Below are 24,118 nucleotides of genomic sequence, written 5' to 3'. Positions count from 1 at the left end.
GTACTCTTCAGGTCTGCTTGGAGGTCCAAAGAGGGCAGAGGTAACTGGGTGGCAAGGTGGCTCAGTTGTTAGCACTGGTGCCTCACCACAGTAGGGACCCGGTTCATGAAGTTTGCGCATTGTCTGCGTGAGTTTCCTCCGGGTGCTCTGGTTTCCTCCCACAGTCCAAAGATGTGTAGGTTAGGTAGATTGGCCATGGGGAAAGCAGGCTTACCGGGATAGACCAGGGGATTGAGTTTGAGTGGGAGGGTTGGTGTGGACTCAATGGGCTAAATGGCCAGCTTCCACACTGCATGTATTCTCTGATCACAAGACTGCAAGAGGTTGAAAACATTATGGTTGTTCCCTGCCAATTTTTTCTGAGTAATCCCAGGAACATATTCGTGGAATGGAAGCCCTTGCAGCTGCTGAATAAACTTGGTTGATTTAGTGTTGCAAATATTTTCATTTGTGTGCAGTAGATGGCGTTCTGTATTTATTACAATCCAGTCAGAGCTCTAACCCTGAATACCCATCCAATCGGACTGATATATCCAAATGCAGTGACATAATCATTGCTGGCCCTGAGAAACAACATCAACAACCACCTTTATTTATATAACACCTGCGACAGAATGAAACGTCCCAAGGTGCTTCACAGGAGCATTACAAAATAAAATGATAGCACAGAACCAGATAAGGAGACATTAAGTCAGATTCTTGGTCAAAGAGGTAGGTTTTAAGACGTTTCGTAAAGAAGGTGCAGTTTGGAAGCAAAGAGAAATAACGAGGGAATTCCAGAGCTTGGAGTCCAGACTGGGTAACCAATGCTGGAGCAATTATCACTGAGAATTATCACTGAGAATGCACAAGAGTTCAGAATGAGAGGAGCATTGAGATCTTATAAGGTTGTTGGATTGGAAAAGTTTACAGAAACAGCAAGGGAACATGGCTGTGGAGGGGATTGAAAACAAAAGTGAGAATTTTACAAGTAAAAAGTGAAACAATACAGGTCAGTGAACACTGGGCTGTCAAGGGAACAGCATTTTGTGCCACTCAAAACATAGGCAGCAGAGTTTTGAGTGACCGCGAGTTTATAGAGCGTGAAATGTAGGAGGCCAGCCTGGAGTGCCTCGGAATAATCCAAACAAATCATTGAGATCACGTCTTATGTATTTGTGGACCACTGCAGAAGTTTGGAATGATTCCAAAGGTGAGAGGGTAAGGACAGTGGTCATTTTAACAGTCACTCATTGATTACATGTGCCCAGCAGCACCTTAAGGGAATCAAGTTTCCTTGTAATGGCTACAGGTAGCTGCTACTACTTGAAGCAATAACCTGAACTCCAAAAACACTACTGTGTGTGTGTGATCAGACACAGGCTATTGCTGCCTGACATTCATCAGTTTGCACTCAGTTCATGCTTGGACATGACTCAGGCCTGAGAAATAGAAAATAAAGCGCGAATGTTCAAAAGATTTCAATTAGGCAATGTCTGAACAAGAATTCTGTTGTGCCTCTGCTGAAGTTACAATGGAGAGGGCTGAAGGGAAACATCTAACTCTGGGTTCATGAGCATGTTATTACTGATGAGGAATTATTGTTGTGAAGAGAGATTTGAGATGTTCGGACTTTATTTCATTAGAATGGAGAAGGGTCACGGATGGTCTGATAGTTACCTTCTAAGTTATGTATGGTGATGCTATGGTAAGTAGTAATCGACTTCTTTCAATAAGACAGTAACAAGAAGTCACACGTTTAAGAGAGATCACAATAAGCAGTAGGGGAGGTTGGAAAACACAATGGCTTATTATGTTACAGAATTCTCTGCTACAAATCACGTTGAGGCACAGAGTATGATGTTTTTTTTAAAGGAAATAAGGTTATTGCTTGGCAAAGAGCAATGTTAAATGTGATGCAGAGTAAGTAGGAGAGTAATGTTAGACAAGTTGAAAATGGAATCAAATCTCAACATGGACTTGGTGGGGAAAAGAGCTTGTCTCCATATAGTGGAATTTCATGAGTCATTGTAGCTACTCCATATGTCAAGCATGTTCTTGTTCAAGGTTTCCATGAGTACATAATTAGGTATACTTTCCATGACATTAAATATCTTAAAATACTTCTGTTCATGGATTTCATATCATTGCAGTAACAGAATACATTGCATTGCAGAGTTGATAGTATCTAGGACCATAATTTTCTGAAGTTAATAATAACCCTGAACATGTGCTTGATAAATGTGTAAAATTTGTAACTGCAATTAATTGTTAGAATTTTGAATAATTGAAAATTAAATTCCTCCTGTTGCTATCAAAGTGGCTGGCTCCACTCAAACCCTTTTGAACCGTGAAGATGAAAACAACAGGTTTCTGAATTGAAAATGTCACCCAGGACTCCATCCAACCATTGCATCTGGTGGGAATCAAATTCAATGGTGCATCATGTTAAACAAGGAAATATTTTTATTTATTTGCTTATGAGGATGTCATTATCACTGGTTAAGCCAACATTTATTGTCTTGCCTTGCTAAAATGTCGTGGCGAAGGTGGTGTTGAACTACTTTTGTAAACCACTGCAGTCCTTGATGTATGTTTTGTTAAGAAGTCAGTTCCAGGACTTGGTCCCAGTGACTGTGCAGGAACAGCAGTATACACGTTGTCCCTTCATAACCTGGCAGACATTGTTACCAGGCCTTTGCCGGAGCATGGGAGGTCACTCATCAGGGTTTTAAAACATTCAACGTAAACTGAGATGAAAACCAGTATTGTGGAAACACAGATGATCTCTTTACATGTCAGTATAATTCTGGAAAACTGGAAATTAGATCTGTTCAGGTCAGTCTCATTTAGCGCATTCATAGACCCACACAACACAATGTAGGGTATCCTTAATGTGAGGACAGGTTTGTCTCCACAAGGATGGCGTGATGGTTACTCCTACCAATGGGTGGATGCATCTACAACAGGTACATTGGTGAGGATGAGGGCTAGTACATTTTTCCTTCTTGTTTTTTTTTCTCTTACAACTCACCGCTGACTCAAAAGAACACTTCTAACTCTGTCACTGGTGGTGCTCCAACCCAATCTTGGTGATGGACATTGAAGTCCTCCACCTTGAGTACATTCTATGCATTTGCCATCGTTAGTGCTTCCTCCAAGTGGTTTCAAAATGGAAGTGTACTGAGTGATTAGTCAAGGGAGGGGGTAATAGAAAGGGATAATCAGCTCGAGGTTTCCTTATTTATAGAGTCATAGAGTCATAGAGATGTACAGCATGGAAACAAACCCTTTGGTCCAACCTGTCCATGCCGACCAGATATCCCAACCCAAGCTAGTCCCACCTGCCAGCGCCTGGCCCATATCCCTCCAAACCCTTCCTATTCATATACCCATCTAAATGCCTCTTAAATGTTGCAATTGTACCAGCCTCCACCACTTCCTCTGGCAGCTCATTCTATACACGTACCACCCTCTGTGAGAAAAGGTTGTCCCTTAGGTCTCTTTAATATCTTTCCCCTCTGACCCTAAACCAATGCCCTCTTCTGGACTCCCCAAACCCAGGGAAAAGACTTTGCCTATTTATCCTATCCATGCACCTCATAATTTTGTAAACCTCTATAAGGTCACCCCCTCAGCCTCCGATGCTCCAGGAAAAACAGTCCCAGCCTGTTCAGTCTCTCCCTGTAGCTCAGATTCTCCAACCCTGGCAACATCCTTGTAAATCTTCTCTGAACCCTTTCAGGTTTCACAACATCTTTCCGATAGCAAGGAGACCAGAATTGCACGCGATATTCCAACAGTGGCCTAACCAATGTTGGAACATGACCTCCCAACTCCTGTACTCAATACTCTGACCAATAAAGGAAAGCATACCAAATGCCTTCTTCACTATTCTACCTACCTGCGACTCCACTTTCAAGGAGCTACGAACCTGCACTCCAAGGTCTCTTTGTTCAGCAACACTCCCTAGGACCTTACCATTAAGTGTATAAGACCTGCTAAGATTTGCTTTCCAAAAATGCAGCATCTCGCATTTATCTGAATTAAACTCTATCTGCCACTTCTCAGCCCATGGGCCCATCTGGTCCAGATCCTGTTGTAATCTGAGGTAACCTTCTTCGCAGTCCACTACACCTCCAATTTTGATGCCATCTGCAAACTTACTAACTATACCTCTGATGCTCACATCCAAATCATTTATGTAAATGACAAAAAGTAGAGGACCCAGCACCGATCCTTGTGGCACTCCACTGGTCACAGCTCTCCAGTCTGAAAATCAACCCTCATCACCACTCTCTATCTTCTCCCTTTGAGCCAGTTCTGTATTCAAATAGCTAGTTCTCCCTGTATTCTGTGAGATCTAACCTTGCTAATCAGTCTCCCATGGGGAACCTTGTCGAATGCCTTACTGAAGTTCATATACATCACATCTACCACTCTGCCCTCATCAATCCTGTTTGTTACTTCCTCAAAAAACTCAATCAAGTTTGTGAGACATGATTTCCCACACACAATCTGATGTCATAAGGCTTTATTGGTGACAATAAAGAAAACTCCCAGGTTAACGCCCTCCTGACTGTATATCACTGTGCCGCCATCTCTATTGGGTCTGTCCTTTCAGTGGAACAAGACATATCCAGAGATAGTGATGGTGGTGTCTTCAACATTATTTGTAAGCTATCAGTCCATGAATATGACTGAATCTGGCCATAGTGTAATTAGCCTGGGAGACCCAGTTCCCAGATGTTTATGAGGAAGACTTAGCATGATGGACACAACTGGGTTTGCTGTTATTGTTTCTGATATCTTTGTCAGCACTTGGTTGTGTGGTTGGTCCAGTTTCATTCCTTCATTTAGATTCTGTAATGGTTCAGTACAACTGAGTGATTTGTTAGGCCATTTCAGAAGCCAGTTCAACATGAACCACATTTGCTGTGTGTCTAACTCACATGTAGGCCAGACTGGGTGAGAATGGCAAATTTCCTTCCTTAAAGGATATCAGTAAATCAGGTAGAGTTTTGTGACAATTATCAATGGTTACATGGTCACCATAACACTAGCTTTTAATTCCAGATTTTTATTAAGATATCTGCCACAGCTGAATTTAAACCCACGCCCACAAAATATAAGCATGGGGCTCTGGATTAATTGTCTTGTGAAAGGCTGGTTTACCTTCTTCTCCCATCTACTGTATTTAGTATGTCAAACAGTGAGGTAGGACATCTCACTTCCTATGAAAACACCCTCTCCATTAGTACCACTCTGTGACTAGCTGTATCTTAAGTTATAGTTATTCAATCCACATAGTAAACCACAGAATCATGGAATCATATTTGTGCAGAAGTAATCCATTTTGTTTGTCTCAGTTCTTTGAAAAAGCTATCTAATAAATTCACTTCTTTCTTTGCTTACAACACTTCAAATTCTTCTCTTTCAAATATTTACCTAATTCCTTTTTGAAAATTACTATCGAATATCTTCGATTACCCTTTCGGGCAGTGCATCCCAGATCGTAACGACTAATGTTTCAGGTTTTTTGTAACAAATGCCTTAAATCTCTATCTATTGGTTACCAACCCTCCTGCCAGGGAAATTATTTCCTCTTTATCTACTCCTTCATAGCTTTGAATTTCTCGATTAATTTTTTCACTAACTGTTCCCATTCCAGAACAATTCCAGCTTCTCCAGCTGCTATAAGTAAATAGCTGTGTGTAGTTTTAAACTATTGATAGCATGAGAATAAAGATGAAAGGTTACTTTGTGTTGCACCTTTTGTGTGCACACACATCCCGCTTAGATCACATTTCATGTCCCTTCCATGCTGCTGAATTGAGTCATAGCAAATGGTGGTTCTCAGTGATGTTGGTAACAGGGCTAATTATGGAGTACTGATGGAAGAAATTACGTCCTGCCCTCATGCATAAAACATTGAGATAAAATACAAGCCAGGAGAAATGAATATTTAGTGTCACTGCTGTTAAACATGTTGAACGTATCTAGCAAGTACGAACTTGTGTTCGAATTTAAGTGGATTTCAAAACTATCTGCACCAACTTCGACACAGCACATAATGTTCTTGGAACAACTGGTTACCTTTTATACTGTGAGTTATATTATTCCCTAAAAACATGGATGTGTCTCATCGCTTACAGTGGCTTAGGCACAGGCCTTGGAGGAGCAGGCCCAACCGACGACACTTCAACAGTAAGAATATCAGCAGCAATTTTGGGAGTTTCTTTGGGGATGATTAGTGGAACAGCTGTATATATTTAATGTTTTCAATTCAAGCTTTAAAGATACTACAAAAGCTACTCAATGGCAGTTTGATTGTTCCTTTCTTCAGCAAGCTGAAAATTGGACTCATAACAGTTATGTACCTTTTAAATTGACTTTGCATATTCTGTCACTATTGGTATAAAATTTTCTTTAGTGACCTAATGGGGCAAATCCCATTTGAGTAGATATTGGAAATGCCTTATATATGTAAGGAAAAGCCTTTTCTTTCATTGGTCCATGGGATGTGGGCCTAGTTGGTTAGGCCTGCACTTATTTCCTGTTACTAATTTAAAAGGTGTTGCTATTGGTATTGAAGCACACATAAGCCAGGCCAGGTAGTTTGGATAGCAGATTTCCTTTCTTAAAGGGTGTAGTTAACCTGATGGGTTTTTACAACAATTATCAGTGGTTACGTGGATGCCATTAGATTGTTTTTTTTTATTGAATTTAAGTTTGAATTGGGATTTGAATTCATGTCTCAGGAACATTTGTTTGGGGTGCTGGATTACTAGGCAAGTGACCGTACCACTATGCAACTACATCCTCCTCCTGAATTATTTTGTTCCCATTATATTCTCAGGACAACTTGTAATGTTTCACAAGCAGTGAAGTTTTATCCTTCAACCGCGTTGTCACTGTTATAATACAGGCAAATATAGGGCTGTGTTTCCTTTGCAGGTCAAACTGGTGAGGTTCAGGAAATGTTCAGTAATATGGAGAGTGGAACATAAAAGAGCCATGTGTGGGGACTGAAAAACAAAGTACTGTCAGAATAAGTGGCCATTTTGGGGCAAAATGTGTGTACTTGTTTGGTGATGAGGGTTGAGTGGTGATATGATGGTGCTGGAAATATTAGTGCGGAGGGGTCTCTAATGATTACAAAAGAAAATTACAGGCTACTGAGCAAATGCCTAGAAATGTATGAAATTATCAGGACAAATCCGTATAGCTTGCTTTAGATAAGTTGACTTTTGATGGGCCAGTCTAAATTGAGGAGTTATTGGAAACTGGAGATGTTGTTTATCTAAACTTCAGTAAGACTGTGCTGTTTGAGAAGATTGTGCAGGCAGTAAAAACTGTCAGAATTTAAGCATTTCAATAAGTGGGTTGACATATTTAGGTCTTTGCTGAAAATGTGTTGCTGGAAAAGCGCAGCAGGTCAGGCAGCATCCAAAGAGCAGGAGAATCGATGTTTCGGGCATGAACCTTTCTTCAGCTCTGATCTCTAGCATCTGCAGTCCTCACTTTCTCCTCATAAATAGGTCTTTGCCATTTTTGTAAGGAACTGGAAAGGCTTCTATTAGACGATTACTAAAGTAAACCTTGAGTTAGCGTTGAGACCCGGGGAGAGTGGACAGTCTGCCACAGGGCCCACAAAACTAACATGGGCCATTCCCCCACATCTCCTGTCATGTGTCAAATCAGATTCGTTTGCCAGAGTCAGACTGCAGTCACTCTCTTTGGTTGAGGGAACCTTCCTAATATACCAGGCCACAGTTACCTCAAGAGACAACCAAATAGCATCCAAGAATCATACTCAAACCACAAATCGCTTGAAGCTTCATATGGAATTGTGAAGGAGTTCCCTTTAAACAATACGTCCTGCTAAATGAGCTCAGTCACCCTGGCTGGCTCCATCTTCTGCAGTTTTATTTCTGATGTTCTGTTCATCCATTTTTTCTTCAGCGGGAACAGTGTGGGTCTTTGGAAGGAGAGCTTCCAAATCATAAATCTCCATGAAGGTGACCTAGGTCAATGTGGCTTTTCTGTAGTTCTTTTGATCGTATTCTTCTGGGATATATTCAGCCACAGAAATCTCATTTCGGCATGTAATTCAAATAACTTGTCAGACTAGTTTATCAATGATGAGTTTAATTCTCACTCTAAGGCTTGAGTATATGATCTAGGTTGGTTTTTTATGCAGTGCTGTGTTGCCTTTAAGATAAAATGTTAAATTAAGGCCTCATCTATGTTTTTTCATATAAATACATGAGAGGAATGATTTGGAGGTGCCGGTGTTGGACTGGGGTGTACAAAATTAAAAATCACACAACACCAGGTTATGGTCCAAGTGGAGTATCTTATACTGCACAACTACCTGACAAAGGAGCAGCGCACCGAAAACTAGTGCTTCCAAATAAACCTGTTGGGACTATAACTATGATATTTTAACATGAGAGGAGCCTTTTTTTAATGTCCTTGCCAAGATTTAAACCTCAACCCATGCCATCAAAAATTACATATTCATCTCATTTTTTTGATGGGGCACTGCTGTTGATCGATTGTCTGTTTTATTTGCCGAGCTCACTGGCTGTGGAACAGGATATTCTGAGGATTGCGGGTATTTCCATACAACTAGAAGTAAAGTGAAATTGATCTTGTTTATGTCGCAGGTGCGAGTGAACTGGCAGCCTGCCTTGAAATACCACAGGAGGGAGAAACAACATTGCGGGGGGTATATAGTGGCTGCTGATTTATTCTCACCTATTTTGAGCAATTACTAAATCCAGATAAAGTATATTCCTGTTAGGATGTAAGGAAAGGCTGGTGACTGCTAGGGAATGCTTGGTGACTAAAAACATTGAGGGTTTGGTTAAGAAAAAGAAGGAAGCATATGTCAGGTACAGACAGGAGAGATCGAATGAATCCTCAGAAGATTATAAAGGCAGTAGGAGTATACTTAAGAGGGAAATCAGGAGGGCAAAAAGGTGGCATGAGATAGCCTTGGCAAATAGGGTTAAGTAGAATCCAAAGGAATTCTACAAATGCATTAAGGACAAAAGGGTCACTTGGGAGAGAATAGGGCCTCTCAAAGATCAGCAAGGCAGACTTTGTGTGGAGCCGCAGAAAATGGGGGAGATACTAAACAAGTATTTTGCATCAGTATTTACTGTGGAAAAGGACATGGAAGATATAGAATGTAGGGAAATAGATGGTGACATCTTGCAAAATGTCCATATTGCAAAGGAGGAAGTGCTGGATGTCTTGAAATGCATAAAAGTGGACAAATCCCCAGGACCTGATCAGGTGTACCTTAGAGCTCTGTGGGAAGCTATGGAAGTGATTACTTGGCCTCTTACTGAGATATTTGTATCATCGATAGTCACAGGTGAGGTGCCGGAAGATTGGAGGTTGGCTAACGTGGTGCCACTATTGAAGAAAGGTAGTAAGGAAAAGCCAGGAACAATAGACCAGTGAGCCTAATGTTGGTGATGGGCAAGTTGTTGGAGGGAATCCTGAGGGACAGAATATACATGTGTTTGGAAAGGCAAGGACTGATTTGTGATAGTCAATATGGCTTTGTGCGTGGAAAATCGTGTCTTACAAACTTGATTAAATTTTTGAAGAAGTAGCAAAGAAGATTGATGAGGGCAGAGCAGTGGACGTGATCTATGTGGACATCAGTAAGGCCTTTGACAAGCTTCCCCATGGGAGGCTGGTTAGCATGGTTAGATCTCATGGAATACAGGGAGAACTAGCCATTTGGATACAGAACTGGCTCAAAGGTAGAAGACAGAGCGTGGTTGTAGAGGGTTGTTTTTCAGAGTGGAGGCCTGTGACCAGTGGAGTGCCACAAGGATCAGTGCTGGGTCCACTACTTTTCATCATTTATATAAATGATTTGGATGTGAGCATAAAAGTTACAGTTAGTAAGTTTGCAGATGATACTAAAATTGAAGGTGTAGTCGACAGCGAAGAAAGTTATCTCTAGATTACAACAGGATCTTGACCAGATGGGCCAATGGGCTGAGAAGTGGAAGATGGAGTTTAATTTAGATAAATGTGAGGTGCTGCATTTTGGGAAAACAAATCTTAGCAGAACTTATACACTTAATGGTAAGGTCCTAGGGAGTGTTACTGAACAAAGACACCTTGGAGTGCAGGTTCATAGCTCCTTGAAAGTGGAGTCACAGGTAACTAGGATACTGAAGATGGCATTTGGTATGCTTTCCTTTATTGGTCAGAGTATTGAAAGATCATGTCGTGGCTGTACAGGACGTTGGTTAGGCCACTTTTGGAATATTGTGTGCAATTCTGGTCTCCTTCCTATAGGAAGGATGTTGTGAGACTTGAAAGAGTTCAGAAAGATTTACAAAGATTGGAGGTTTTAAGCTTTAGGGAGAGGTTGAATAGGCAGGAGCTGGTTTCCTTGGAGGGTTGGATGCTGAGGGGTGACCTTATAGATGCTCATAAAATTATGAGGGGCATGGATAGGATAAATAGACAAAGTCTCTTTCCTGGGGTGGGGGAGTCCAGAACTAGAGGGCATAGGTTTGGGGTGAGAGGGGACAGGTATAAAAGAGACCTAAGGGGCAACCTTTTCATGCAGAGAATGGTACATGTATTGAATGGGCTGCCAGAGGAAGTGGTGGAGACTGGTACAATTGCAACATTTAAAAGGCATCTGGATGGGTATATGAATAGGAAGGGTTTGGAGGAATATGGGCCGGGTGCTGGCAGGTTGGACTAGATTGGGTTGGGATATCTGGTCGGCATGGAGAGGTTGGACAGAAGGGTCTGTTTCCACGTTGTACATCTCTATGACTCCATGACTCTCAGATCAAGAAGGTTTTCACTTCTTCAGCTAAACTGCAGTTGACGTTTTGATGCAGTATGTTCAGGAATAATGAATTCAAATACTCAGCATTCACAGATTGGTAGCAAGTGTAATTATCACCATCTGGAATGTCTTTACGCCTGAACGGAAGCAGAAAGTAATGCAAAAGGAGGTAAATGTATCAACAAATGACTTTCAGTCTTTATGACTGCTGTACCATGCAGGGATGTTACTGTTGTGACATACACAATCATGAACAATGGTAATTATTAATCGTTCTCTTGACCAGCCTCCATCTTGTGCTATAAGTTGTAAGTCATCTAAAATGCTACCACTGATCACCCATGTCCCACTAAATCCCATTCATTGTTGTGCTTCCAGGGCCATATTAGCCTCGTGTCAAATAATAAATTACTTCTAAACTTTTCATCCTGGTTTTCAAATTCTTCTAGGACATCATCCTTTCCAAAATCTAAAAACTCAGGCCCCACAACCCTCCAAGAATGAAGTACTCCTCCAAATTTGACTACTTACACATCTTTAGTTTGCATAGATCTGCAAATGATGACTGTGCCTTCAGTCATGTAGGCTCTAACCTCTGGAATTCCCTTCATAGTTAAACTTTAGTTCCTTACTGCAGTGTCCAATTGTTTAATTGTTCTGTGTTTGATTGATTAGTCTGGTTCACTGATCCTTCTAAACTTGCTTGATTACTTAAGCTTGTGGATGACACTGAAGACTTAAAGGGCCATTCTAGAAGTGTAAGTTTAATACATTTCATCTCCTAGGAGCATGGTAAGTCCATTAAATAATATATGGCAGTGTTGTAACAATTGATTTCTAAGTATCAATTTGGCATATTAACCAATGAACTCATTTATGAACAATTAGTTTAAAATAAAGTCAATGAAACAGCCATAATCTTGTCAGTCCAATGAGATTCTGCAAAATACCTTTAGATTTACTTTAACCTTGCCGAACCAAGTCAAGTGCAAGGGTGACAGAGAAAGGGATGGAAATGTTTCTTCTTGAGTGTGAGATTTATATACTGTGACAAAATGTAAAGCACCAAGTCACTTTGAGGAATTCAAGGCAGAACAGGATTTATCTCCACAGACAATGCATGTGGGTCAATGAGCAAGACAAGCCAATCAAACCTGGAACAACTAGGCCATTAAATACTCCTCCAGCCATTAAGATTTTCCTCAAACCACATCTCTTTAAATAAGTTTTTGCGCCCCTAATATCTCCTCATGTGGCTTGTTATTAAACTTTGATTTAGTAATGCACCCTGGGATGTTTTATGATCTTAAAACTGCTATATAAGTTACTCATTTCTTTTGCCTTAATTATTGACCATACTGAGTGAAAAGAGGGTCAATACTCATGAAAATTAGATGTTGTATGTTTATCCAATGGCATTGGTTCATGCTTCATGTTACTGAATAAAAACAGTAGTTTCTTACTCTGATGTGAGGTTTGGCTGTTTGAAAATAAAGTGTTAAATTTTCTTCTTTTGGTGGTATTTAATGGATGTGAAAGGGGTGTTGTTCAACAGCTGAAGAGCAGCCAACAGTTCAATGCCAGTTCTTTTCAGGAAGGCCCACCAAATGATGTACTAATCAGGTAGTTACCTAGGGAGTGGTGGGCCCTTTCCACAATCTAGAACTCTGAGGGCAGTAGTGCAACCAACTGGGAGCTACTGACCATTCAGAGACTGGGAGCTCTTCATCTCTTGTGTGTTGGTGACTGCTAGTGCTGTTAATACACTGATCCAAGGTCTAGGATCAGCAATAGACCCAGCCGCATTAGGTGAATGATAGTGTGAAGCATTACCGTACAAATGTCAAAGAAAGGGCAAAGTGTATCGGCAGCAAGGACAAGTGAGTGCCTCTCAGTGGCCATGGCCCTTTCTCAATGATGGGTCTCTTGAACAAGCCTGAGGGATGTTTTACCAATGGGATTTGCTTTTTACCCCTCCACCTTCCCACCATTTAATGTCCTCTTTTGGCAGAGCAGGTAGACTATTCTAGGGCCTTACTCCCAAATCATAATCAAAGTGTATGAAGGGAGTGATGTTGAACACAAACGGGCCATTCATTGAGGTTGCTCCTCCATTAAATAAGATCATGACCGATCACCCACCTCTATGCTTCTTTTCCAGACAATCTCCAAATCCCTTATGTCACTGGGATTTAGTAATTTTTCAATCTCTACTTGAAACATATTCGAAGACTAAACTTCCACAGCCCTCTAGGGGTAGAGAGTTCTCAAGATTCACAACCATCTGAGTCAAAAAACTTCTCCTCATTCACTCCTAAACGGCTCCCATCTCACTTTGAAATTTGTGTCCTCTAGCCCTAGACTCCCCAATCAGGTGAAACATCTTACCTTCATATACCCTGTTACTGCTTTAGGTTTTTTTTAGGACTCACTGAGATCAACTCTCATTCTTCCAAACTCTAGAGAACACAGGTCCTGTTTGCTGATCTCTTGTCATAGGATAGTCCTGCCATCCCAGGAACAAGTCTAGTGATCCTTCATTGTACTCAGTCTATAGCAATAATGTTCTTCTATAGGTAAGAGGATCAAAACTGCACACAGTACTCTAAGCGCAGTTTAACCAAGCATCTATATGATTGAAGTATGACTTTACTACTCCTGTATTCAAATCCCATGGTGGTACAGGCTAACATAACCATTCAACTTCCTAATTGCCAGTCTGCACCTCGCTGAGTTATTGGCAAGGACATCTAGATTGCTTTGCCCTGACACACTTTCTAACCTATTATCATTTAAGAAACACTCTGCACATCATTCCTTCCTACAGAGCTGGATAAATTCACATTTTCCTATGTTACGCTTCAACTGCCATATCCTCGCCCACTCACTAAGCCTGTCCAAATCTTCTTGAAGCTACTTTGCATCTTCCTCCCAGCACATATTGCCATCTAGCTTTGTGTTGTTTGTGAACTTCAAGTTATTGCATCCAGTTCCCACATCCAAATTATTGGCGTGAATGTGCATATATATCCTTTATAATACTTTTGAGAATTTTCTCTCCCACTAATAGAACACTAAAAGATCTGTAGTTCCCTGTTTTCTGACTCCTCTCTTAAATAGTTAGGTGATAATTTGCTACTGCCCAATCTTCAAGAACCTTTCCTGAAATTCAGGAACGTTAAATGATGATCATCAATGTTTTCAAAATATCCATAGCTATCACTTTCAAACACTGAGATACAGAATCTAAGAGCCTGGGAACTTATTAGCCGTCCACCCCATTAACTTCTCCAACACAACCTTCTTAGTACTATTCATTCCCTTCAATTTTTCATTCTCCTTAGTCCTTTGGCTCTAGTTCTGGGATATTTCTCATTTCTTCTTCAGTGAAGGCAGAGGCAAAGTAATCATTTAGCTTCTATGTTAGTTCTTTATCCTTCATTACAAATGATGCTGACAGCATTTAATGGACTCACATTTGTCTTAGATAAATGCTTCCCTTTTATGTGCCTATAGAAACTTTTACAGTTCATTTATATGTTTTTGCACATTTACATTCATTTCTATTCTTTCTTTCTTTATCAGTTTCTTAGTCTTCCTTTGTAATTCTAAAATCCTTCCAATCCTTAACACCATTTTTGGCAACTTTATAGACTATTTCTTTAACATCTATTATCACCCTTAACTTCCTATATTAGTCAGTAATGTATATTCCTATAAACTATATAATGACGCATTGCCTGTGTGTCATCATACCTTTTAATGTATTTTCCCAACCTAACTTAATCAATTTGCTGTCATATCTTTATAATTTCCTTTGTTCAAATTGAACATGGTACCTTCAAATTTAATTGACTCACTTTCAAATATGATGTGAGATTTTATGTAATAATGTGTCTACCCACACCATCCTGCCATATAAAATGTCCCTCTCCATTTACTAAACCCACCATGGGGCGGGCATTACATTCTGATCTTTGTACATTTACAGCATGCAGTAACTAGGGACAAAACAAAAGTGGTCTGAGATTCTGCAGAAAAGACAAGATTCTCATTACACTTTTTGAGTTACCCAAATGGTGGATCAGAATTCACATCCACATAAATATTGTGGAGGCTGAAAATCTGAAACAAACACTGACAATGCTGGAGAAAGTCTGGCAGCATCCGGATTGCAGCATGCATTTAATTATCTGTGCATTATATTGTGACGGACACAGTTCTTTCTGCAATAAATCATAGAATCCCTACATTGTGGAAACAGGCCCTTTAACCCACAACAAGCAACCCACCCAGACCCATTCCCTGACTTTGCCCCTGACTAATGTACCTAACCTACACATTCGTGAATACTATGGGCATTTTTTAACGTGGCCAATTCACCTAACCTGCACCTCTTCGGACGGTGGGAGGAAACCTGAGTACCAGGAGGGGACGCACGCAGATGTGGGGAGAATGTGTAAACTCCACATAGACAGCCACCCAAGACTGGAATCAAAACTGGGACCCTGGTGATGTGAGGCAGCAGTGCTAAGCACTGAGCCACCATGCTGCCACACAGTGGATGTCATGATCAAAATGGAAGGACCTATTGCTCACTCTGTTCTCTATACTATATACAAATAAAGGCTCTTAACCTCTTACCTGAAACCTGAGCCATCCAGTTCCTCATCCCAGGGAAAAGATCTTGTCCATTTATCCTGTCTGTGCCCCTCATGATTTTATAAACCTCTACAAGGTCATCCCTCAGCCTCCAACACGCCAGGGAAAATAGTCCCAGTCTATTCAGTTTTGCCCTATTGCGGAAACCTACTAACCCTGGCAACTTTCTTGTAAATCTTTTTATGAACCCTTTCATGTTTCACTTCCAATATCCTTTCTATAGTAGGGAGATCAGAATTGCATTCAGTATTGTAATAGTGGTCTAACCTGTACAGCCGCAACATGACCTCACAACTCCTATACTTGATGCACTGACCAATACTCAATACCTTCTCACTATTCTATCTACCCTGTGACTCCAATTTCAAGGGACTATGAGCCTATACTCCAAGGTCTCTTTGTTCAGCCACACTCCCTAGGACCTTACCTTAAGTATATAAATCCTGCCCTGATTTGCTTTTCCAAAATGCAACACCTTACATTTATCTAAATTAAACTCCATCTGCCACTCCTCAGCGTAATGCCCCATCTGATCCAGATCCTGTTGTAATCTGAGGTTACCCTCTTCGCTGTCCACTACATCTCCAATTTTGGTGTCATCTGTAAACTTACTAACGGTACCACTTATGCTCGTATCCAAATCATTTATATAAAGGATGAAAAGTAATGAACCCAGCACCGATCCTTGTGGCACTCCACTGGTCACAGGTCTCCAATCTGAAAAATAACTCTCTACCACCACTTACCTCGGAGCCAGTTCTGTATCCAAATGGCTTGTTCTCCCTGTATTCCATGAGCTCTAACTGTGCTAATCAGTCTCCCATGAGGAACCTTGTCGAATGCCTTACTCAAGTCCATATAGGTCACATCTACTGCTCTGTCCTCATCAACCCTCTTTGTTACTTCTTCAAAAAACTCTAGCAAGTTTGTGAGACATGATTTCCCACGCACGAAGCCATGTTGACTATCCCGAATCAGTCCTTGTCTTTCTAAATACATGTACATCCTGTCCCTCAGGATTCCTACTGAGGTCAGACTTGCTCACTGCCTTTTTGTGAAATTGAGCTCCTTTAAATGTACTCTGGTTTCAGTACACAGCTGCAATGTGTGTCTCTGACTGAGCCAAGAAAGAGCACTGCACAGGGGCTGGTTATCAATTCACTCAAACACCATGATGACTTTGTTTAATAGTTCATCAAAAAATTAATAGAATATTTCAGTTCAAAGTTTGGGAGAAGATTTGTAGCTCGGGTGCTTGTTGTTGTGGTTCTGTTCGCCGAGCTGGGAATTTGTGTTACAGACGTTTCATCCTCTGTCTAGGTAACATCCTCAGTGCTTGGGAGCCTCCTGTGAAGCGCTTCTGTGATCTTTCCTCTGGCATTTGTAGTGGTTTGACTCTGCCGCTTCCGGTTGTCAGTTCCAGCTGTCCGCTGCAGGGGTTGGTATATTGGGTCCAGGTCGGTGTGCTTATTGATTGAATCTGTGGATGACAAGCAACATGAATTCGACTGGGACAACACTACTATTATAGGACAAGCCAAACAGAATAGCCAGGGAATTCCTAGAGGCATGACACTCATCCACAGATTCAATCAATAAGCACATCGACCTGGACCCAATATACCGGCCACTGCAGCGGACAGCTGGAACTGACAACCGGAAGTGGCAGATTCAAACCACTATAAATGCTGGAGGAAAGATCACAGAAGCACTTCACAGGAGGCTCCCAAGCACTGAGGATGTCACCAAGACAGGGACGAAATGTCTGTAACACAAATTCCCAGCTCGGCGAACAGAACCACAACAGAATATCTCAGTTCTAGATCAATGATTTTCATCAATTTAATTGAATTGAACCTCCAAATGAAGGCTGTGCTAACAGGGTTTTTTGTGATACTGTTAATCTTTATACATTCAATTAAATAATATACATAGCTGACAGTTCCTTTCAAATAGCTCTTTTTAGAAATCTCTCCTGATTCAGAAGCAAGTTATTGTTCATGGCTGGAATGTCACCCGTTTAGGTTGGCTACTTTGCTAAGCTTTCATCAGTTTCTATAGCCACCTGGAGCTACATATTCATGAAGCTACTCAGTGAATAATACTGCACATCCAACAGGAAATGAAAGCATAAAACTTTGGCTTTGCATCAGTTAATTTCAAAGGCCAGGATTTGCAAGCTCTCACCTGCTCTCTTTCTCCCTGGATCAGCTGTTGTAGCGTGCAGAATATAATCAAATGTGTTTCTTGCATGTTCAATGATGTGCGTAATAACATAAAGTAAGAATCATGACTGATGAAATGTGTCTCTGTATCAAGACAGATAATCAGCTTTCAGTTCATCTGAACTCCATGAAAGATTCATATTTCATTTTCTTATTTCAGAAATACATCTGAACATCCAAATAATTTCTGTGGCGCAGGAGCTGAGATTTCATCTTAACCTTAGAGTACAATGGGATCTTGATCAGATGGGTCAATGGGCAAAGGAATGTCAGATGGAGTTTAATTTAGATAAATGTGAGGTGCTGCATTTTGGAAAGGCAAATCAGGCAGGACTTATACACTTAATGGAAAGGTACTGAGGAGTGTTGCTGAACAAAGAGACTGTGGAATGCAAGTTCATAGCACCTTGAAAGTGGAGTCGCAGGTAGATAAGATAGTGAAGAAGGTTTTTGACATGCTTTCCTTTATTGGTCAGAGTACTGAGTACAGGAGTTGGGAGGTCATGTTCCAGCTGTACAGGTCATTGGTTAGGCCACTTTTGGAATATTGTGCACAATTCTGGTCTCCTTCCCACCGGAAAGATGTTGTGAAACTTGAAAGGGTTCAGAAAAGATTTACAAGGAGATGTTACCAAGGTTGGAGAGTTTGAGCTAAAGGTTTGAGCTAATAGACAAGCTCTTTTCCCTGGGGTGGGGGAGTGCAGAACTACAGGGTGAGAGTGGAAAAATTTAAAAGGGACCTAAGTGCAACTTTTTCATGCAGAGGGTGATGCTTGTACGGAATGAGCTGTCAGAGGAAGTGATGGAGACTGGTACAATTACATTTAAAAGATGGGCATATGAAAAGGTAGGATTTAGAGGGATATGGGCCAAGTGCTGGCAAGTGGGACTAGATTAGGTTAGAATATCTGGTCAGCATGGATGAGTTGGACTGAACGGTCTCTTTCCATGCTGTACATCTCTATGACTTAAAAAAACTCTGGACATCCCTCTATAACTTCCTCTCCAAGTTACCCTTTTCCTGGAGATTTGGCTGGAATCTTTCTTGCCCCTTTGAGGATTTCCCCAACAACTATCTTCGGAATTACTCACTATTCCTGTGTAGTTTCCTTTCCAAGATTAAGCCTAGAAATTTGATTGGGCTTTGGTCATTTTAGGCCCGACCTCACACATGAAAAAGCACCAACTGTCATTATTAGACTGGATACCTGCATAGACTGCCTGAGCATGTGCCAGACCATTGTAAACGCTAGTTACAATATTTAAGTAAATGTTGCACACTTGCTGTAGAACTCTCACATGAAATTGTTGTGTTGCAATACTTCACTTGCAATATGAGTGGTGTTCCAAACTGTTCCATTGAAAGGATCATAGAAACATAGAAAATACAAGTAGGAATAGGCCATTCAGCCCTGCAAGCCTGTTTCACCATTCCATATGATCATGACTGATCATCTAACTCAGCACCCTGTTTCCACTTTCGCTCCAAACACTTTGATCAGTTTAGTGCTGAGCACGATGTCCAATTTCTTCTTGAAAACATTCAATGCTTTAACCCCAACCAGTTCTGTGGCAGAGAATTCCATGTAGAAGAAATCTCTCCCCATCTGTCTTAAATGGCCTAATCTGTATCCTCAGACTGTGGCCTATGGTTCTGCACTCCCTGGCCATCAGAAACCTCCTTTCTGCAATTGTACCTTGTATTGTCTTGTTAGCTTTTTATGGTTTCTGTGAGATCTCAACCTCCACCACCCCCCACCCCCCCCCCCCACCCCCACCCCCCCTCATTTTTCTAAACTCTGGGGAATGATAGTCCTAACCAATTCAATTTTTCTCATGACACTAAATAGCTATATAACAGGCCCATGTTGGTCTGAGTGCTGGAAAGTAGTCTCCTCAGTGGTCGACATTATAAAACAGAAACTCCTCACAGGCTGCATAGCACACTGAGCAGTTCCTGCGAAAAGTGCATCAAATTAATTATGTTGCCTAGTGTCTCAAAGTCTTTGTGTGAGTTCACAGCAGCAAAACTAATACATTTTTCCATCCTTGAGTGAGCTAGCTGCTTTGTAGTGCCTGAGACCCAGGTTCAATTCCCGCCTCAGGCGACTGACTGTGTGGAGTTTGCACGTTCTCCCCGTGTCTGCGTGGGTTTCCTCTGGGTGCTCCGGTTTCCTCCCACAGTCCAAAAATGTGCAGGTCAGGTGAATTGGCCATGCTAAATTGCCCGTAGTGTTAGGTAAGGGGTAAATGTAGGGGTATGGGTGGGTTGCGCTTCGGCGGGTCGGTGTGGACTTGTTGGGCCGAAGGGCCTGTTTCCACACTGTAAGTCTAATCTAATCTAATCACACTTGTACTATTGAATTCAAAATGCAAATGCCCTTCCTCTAACCTATACTCTGACTATCTGTAGAGCAATTCTCTGAGCTGGGGTTATTCTGGCTGGATCAAAAGTCACTGTATTTTCAGATATACCTGCTGTCTCCTTTTACACTTACAGGGGGATTTGAGATTTTCAGCACCTGAAATGACAGAGAGGGGAAAGAAAGTCTTTTTAGTGTGACAGAGGAACAGAGATTTGTCATGCAAAGTGTGTCAGTTAAGACATAAGCAAGCTAAGAAGAAGAGAATAAGGTTGGAAGAACCCTATATGACTTGCCTCCAACATTGCTACTTATCTCAGTTAAGTATCTCCCCTGCTTGGGATAACTAGTATATTTTCTTCTGTAGGGTAGTGGGTTTGAGATGGGTTTGCACAAATTTCTCTTGCAAAGAGGAAATGTCTTTTGAGACAGTTTTGTGAGGTATATTGTGATTCACAATATAATGGAGCTGCCTAGGGTGAGTAAGCTGGGTATTGTGTGCAAGGAGTGAATTGCTGGGGAAGTGATGGTTGCAATAATGATGAGAGTACAAAGTGCAGACTGTGAGCAAGAGTAGAAAGAGAAATAGGTAACTAAATGATAATGCATGGCCTTACAAGATAATGTATGGCTTAAAAGGGTGAACGCTGGGAATTTGTTTCTGTTAGGCAGGGAGACTAGGACCCATGGGAAGAGCCTTAGAATTAGAGGGGGTCAATTTAGAACGAAAATGAGGAGACATTTCTTCAGCCAGAGTGTGGTGGCCTGAGGAATTTATTGCCATGGAGTGCAGTGGAGACTGGGACATTATCAAAGCAGAGATTGATCATTTCTTGATCTTGCAAGGAATTAAGGGATACGGGGTAAGTAGAGTTGAAATGCCCACCAGCCATGATTAAATGGTGGAGTGGACTCGATGGGCCGAATGGCCTTACTTCCACTCTTATGTCTTATGGTCTTAAAACATGATGCAGTGACTTTAGGTAAAGAGGAGCTGGGAAAGTTGCTGCATTGTAAATACTGGGACTGCAGGCCGTCCAGGTGTGAGGTCACAGTCACCTTTTGGAGATTTTTAACTTGACAAATGAAGTGAGGTAACTGAACTTCTGCAGCATTCCAGCCAGCTCCTCTCTACCCTGCCCTCCTCAGCAGTCTCATCTGATTCTGGGAAAAGTATGGCCTTGTTGGCTTTCTTTCCTCTTGTCCAAGGTTTGGGCCAAGGTGTGACAAGTAGCATCTGAGAACTTTTGGGCCAATTGGAGTCATAGAGTCATAGAGATGTACAGAATGGAAACAGACCCCTTGGTCCAACACGTCCATGCCAACCAGATATCCCAACCCAATCTGGTCCCACCTGCCAGCGCCCGGCCCATATCCCTCCAAACCCTTCCTATTCATATACCCATCCAAATATCTCTCAAATGTTGCAATTGTACCAGCCTCCACCACATCCTCTGGCAGTTCATTCCATACATGTACCACCCTCTGCGTGAAAAAGTTGCCCCTTAGGTCTCTTTTATATCTTTCCCCTCTCACCCTAAACCTATCCTCTCTAGTTCTGGACTCCCCCACCCCAGGGAGAAGACTTTGTCTATTTATCCTATCCATGCCCCTCATAATTTTGTAAACCTTTGTAAGGTCTCCCCTCAGCCTCCGACACTCCAGGGAAAACAGCCCCAGCCTGTTCAGCCTCTCCTGGTAGATCAGATCCTCCAATCCTGGCCACATCCTTGTAGATCTTCTCTGAACCCTTTCAAGTTTCACAACATCTTTCCGATAGGAAGGAGACCAGAATTGCATGCAATATTCCAACAGTGGCCTAACCAATGTCCTGTACAGCCGCAAAATGACCTCCCAACTCAATACTCTGACCAACAAAGGAAAGAATACCAAACACCATCTTCACTCTCCTATCTACCTGCGACTCCACTTTCAAGGAGCTATGAACCTGCACTCCAAGGTCTCTTTGTTCAGCAACACTCCCTAGGACCTTACCATTAAGTGTATAAATTCTGCTAAGATTTGCTTTCCCAAAATGCAGCACCTTGCATTTATCTGAATTAAACTCCATCTGACACTTCTCAGCCCATTGGCCCATCGGGTCCAGATCCTGTTGTAATCTGAGGTAACCTTCTTCACTGTCCACTACACCTCCAATTTTGGTGTCATCTGCAAACTTACTAACTGTACCTCTTATGCTAGCATCCAAATCATTTATGTAAATGACAAAAGGTAGAGGGCCCAGCACCGATCCTTGTGGCACTTCACTGGTCACAGGCCTCCAGTCTGAAAAACAACCCTCCACCACCACCCTTTGTCTTCTACCTTTGAGCCAGTTCTGTATCCAAATGGCTAGTTCTCCCTGTATTCCATGAAATCTAACCTTGCTAATCAGTCTCCCATGGGGAACCTCATTGAACACCTTACTGAAGTCCATATAGATCACGTCCACTGCTCTGCCCTCATCAATCCTCTTTGTTACTTCTTCAAAAAACTCAATCAAGTTTGTGAGACATGATTTCCCACGCACAAAGCTATGTTGACTGTTCCGAATCAGTCCTTGCCTTTCCAAGTACATGTACATCCTGTCCCTCAGGATTCCCTCCAACAACTTGCCCACCACCGAGGTCAGGCTCACCGGTCTATAGTTCCCTGGCTTGTCTTTACCACCCTTCTTAAACAGTGGCACCACGTTTGCCAACCTCCAGTCTTCCGGCACCTCACTTGTGACTTTCGATGATACAAATATCTCAGCAAGAGGCCCAGCAATCACTTCTCTAGCTTCCCACAAAGTTCTCGGGTACACCTGATCAGGTCCTGGGGATTTATCCACTTCCTCCTCTGTAATCTGGACATTTTGCAAGATGTCGTCATCTATTTCCCTACAGTCATATCTTCCATATCCTTTTCCACAGTAAATACCGATGCAAAATATTCATTTAGTATCTCCCCCATTATCTGTGGCTCCACACAAAGGCCGCCTTGCTGATCTTCAAGGGGCCCTATTCTCTTCTTAGGTACCCTTTGTCCTTAATATATTTGTAAAAACCATTTGGATTCTCCTTAATTCGATTTGCCAAAGCTATTTCATGTCCCCGTTTTGCCCTCCTGATTTCCCTCTTAAGTATACTCCTACTTTCTTTATACACTCGATCTCTCCTGTCTATACCTGACATACGCTTCCTTCTTTTTCTTAACCAAACCCACAATTTCTTTAGTCATCCAGCATTCCCTATACCTACCAGCCTTCCCTTTCACCCTGACTGGAATATATTTTCTCTGGGTTATCTCATGTTATCTCATTTCTGAATTCTACAGATCTTGCAGATCTTTTATATAATGTCAATTAAAGTTGACAACTTAAATTCTATAGTTATACAATAACTTTGCTCAGTTCAGTTTTTTATACTTAATGCTGATGTTGTGTCATCCAGGTCTTTCAACAGAAAATAAAATAATCAATTTGGATTTAATTGTAATGATTTGTGTTGCAGAGGATGTTGTGGGATTTTCCCACCATTTGATAAGTTGGTGGGATGCACATTTGTCATGAATGAAGTTCACTTCCTCAGTACTGATGCGGCTGTAATACCTGCCAGAACCAGGAAGGTCAAAGTTGTCTGGTATCCTCTGATAGCCCTGAAAATGACCCTTGTAAAATGACATAAAACTGACATTGAGTTCCAGTTTCTAGGCTCATAGAGTCATAGAGATGTACAGCACTGAAACAGACCCTTTAGTCCAACGCGTCCATGCCGACCAGATATCACAACACAATCTAGTCCTACCTGCCAGCACCCAGCCCATATCCCTCCAAACCCTTCCTGTTCATATACCCAACCAGATGCCTTTTAAATGTTGCAATGGTACCAGCCTCCACCACTTCCTCTGGCAGCTCACTCCACACACGTACCACCCTCTGTGTGAAAATTTTACCCCTTAGGTCTCTTTTATATCTTTCCCCTCTCACCCTAAACCTATGCCCTCTAGTTCTGGACTCCCCAGCCCCAGGGAAAAGACTTTGTCTATTTACCCTATCCATGTCCCTC

The 24,118-nt window shown here is 41.7% G+C and overlaps 1 protein-coding gene across 2 annotated transcripts in view; it reads left to right on the top strand.

Moving 5' to 3' along the window:
• Positions 1–6,103: 6,103 nt before the first annotated feature.
• The window catches only part of ripor2 (RHO family interacting cell polarization regulator 2), a 247,139-nt gene continuing 229,124 nt past the window's right edge, over positions 6,104–24,118 (top strand). For both annotated transcript variants that reach the window (XM_060850032.1, XM_060850024.1), the window contains exon 1: positions 6,104–6,186. In XM_060850032.1, the coding sequence (XP_060706015.1) occupies positions 6,111–6,186 (76 nt within the window). In that variant the 5' untranslated portion in view covers positions 6,104–6,110. The remainder of the gene's footprint in view (positions 6,187–24,118) is intronic.

This window comes from Hemiscyllium ocellatum, chromosome 34, assembly GCF_020745735.1.
Source record: "Hemiscyllium ocellatum isolate sHemOce1 chromosome 34, sHemOce1.pat.X.cur, whole genome shotgun sequence".
In the NCBI taxonomy this organism is placed as follows: domain Eukaryota; kingdom Metazoa; phylum Chordata; class Chondrichthyes; order Orectolobiformes; family Hemiscylliidae; genus Hemiscyllium; species Hemiscyllium ocellatum.
This window is presented reverse-complemented; position numbering and strand designations above follow the sequence as displayed.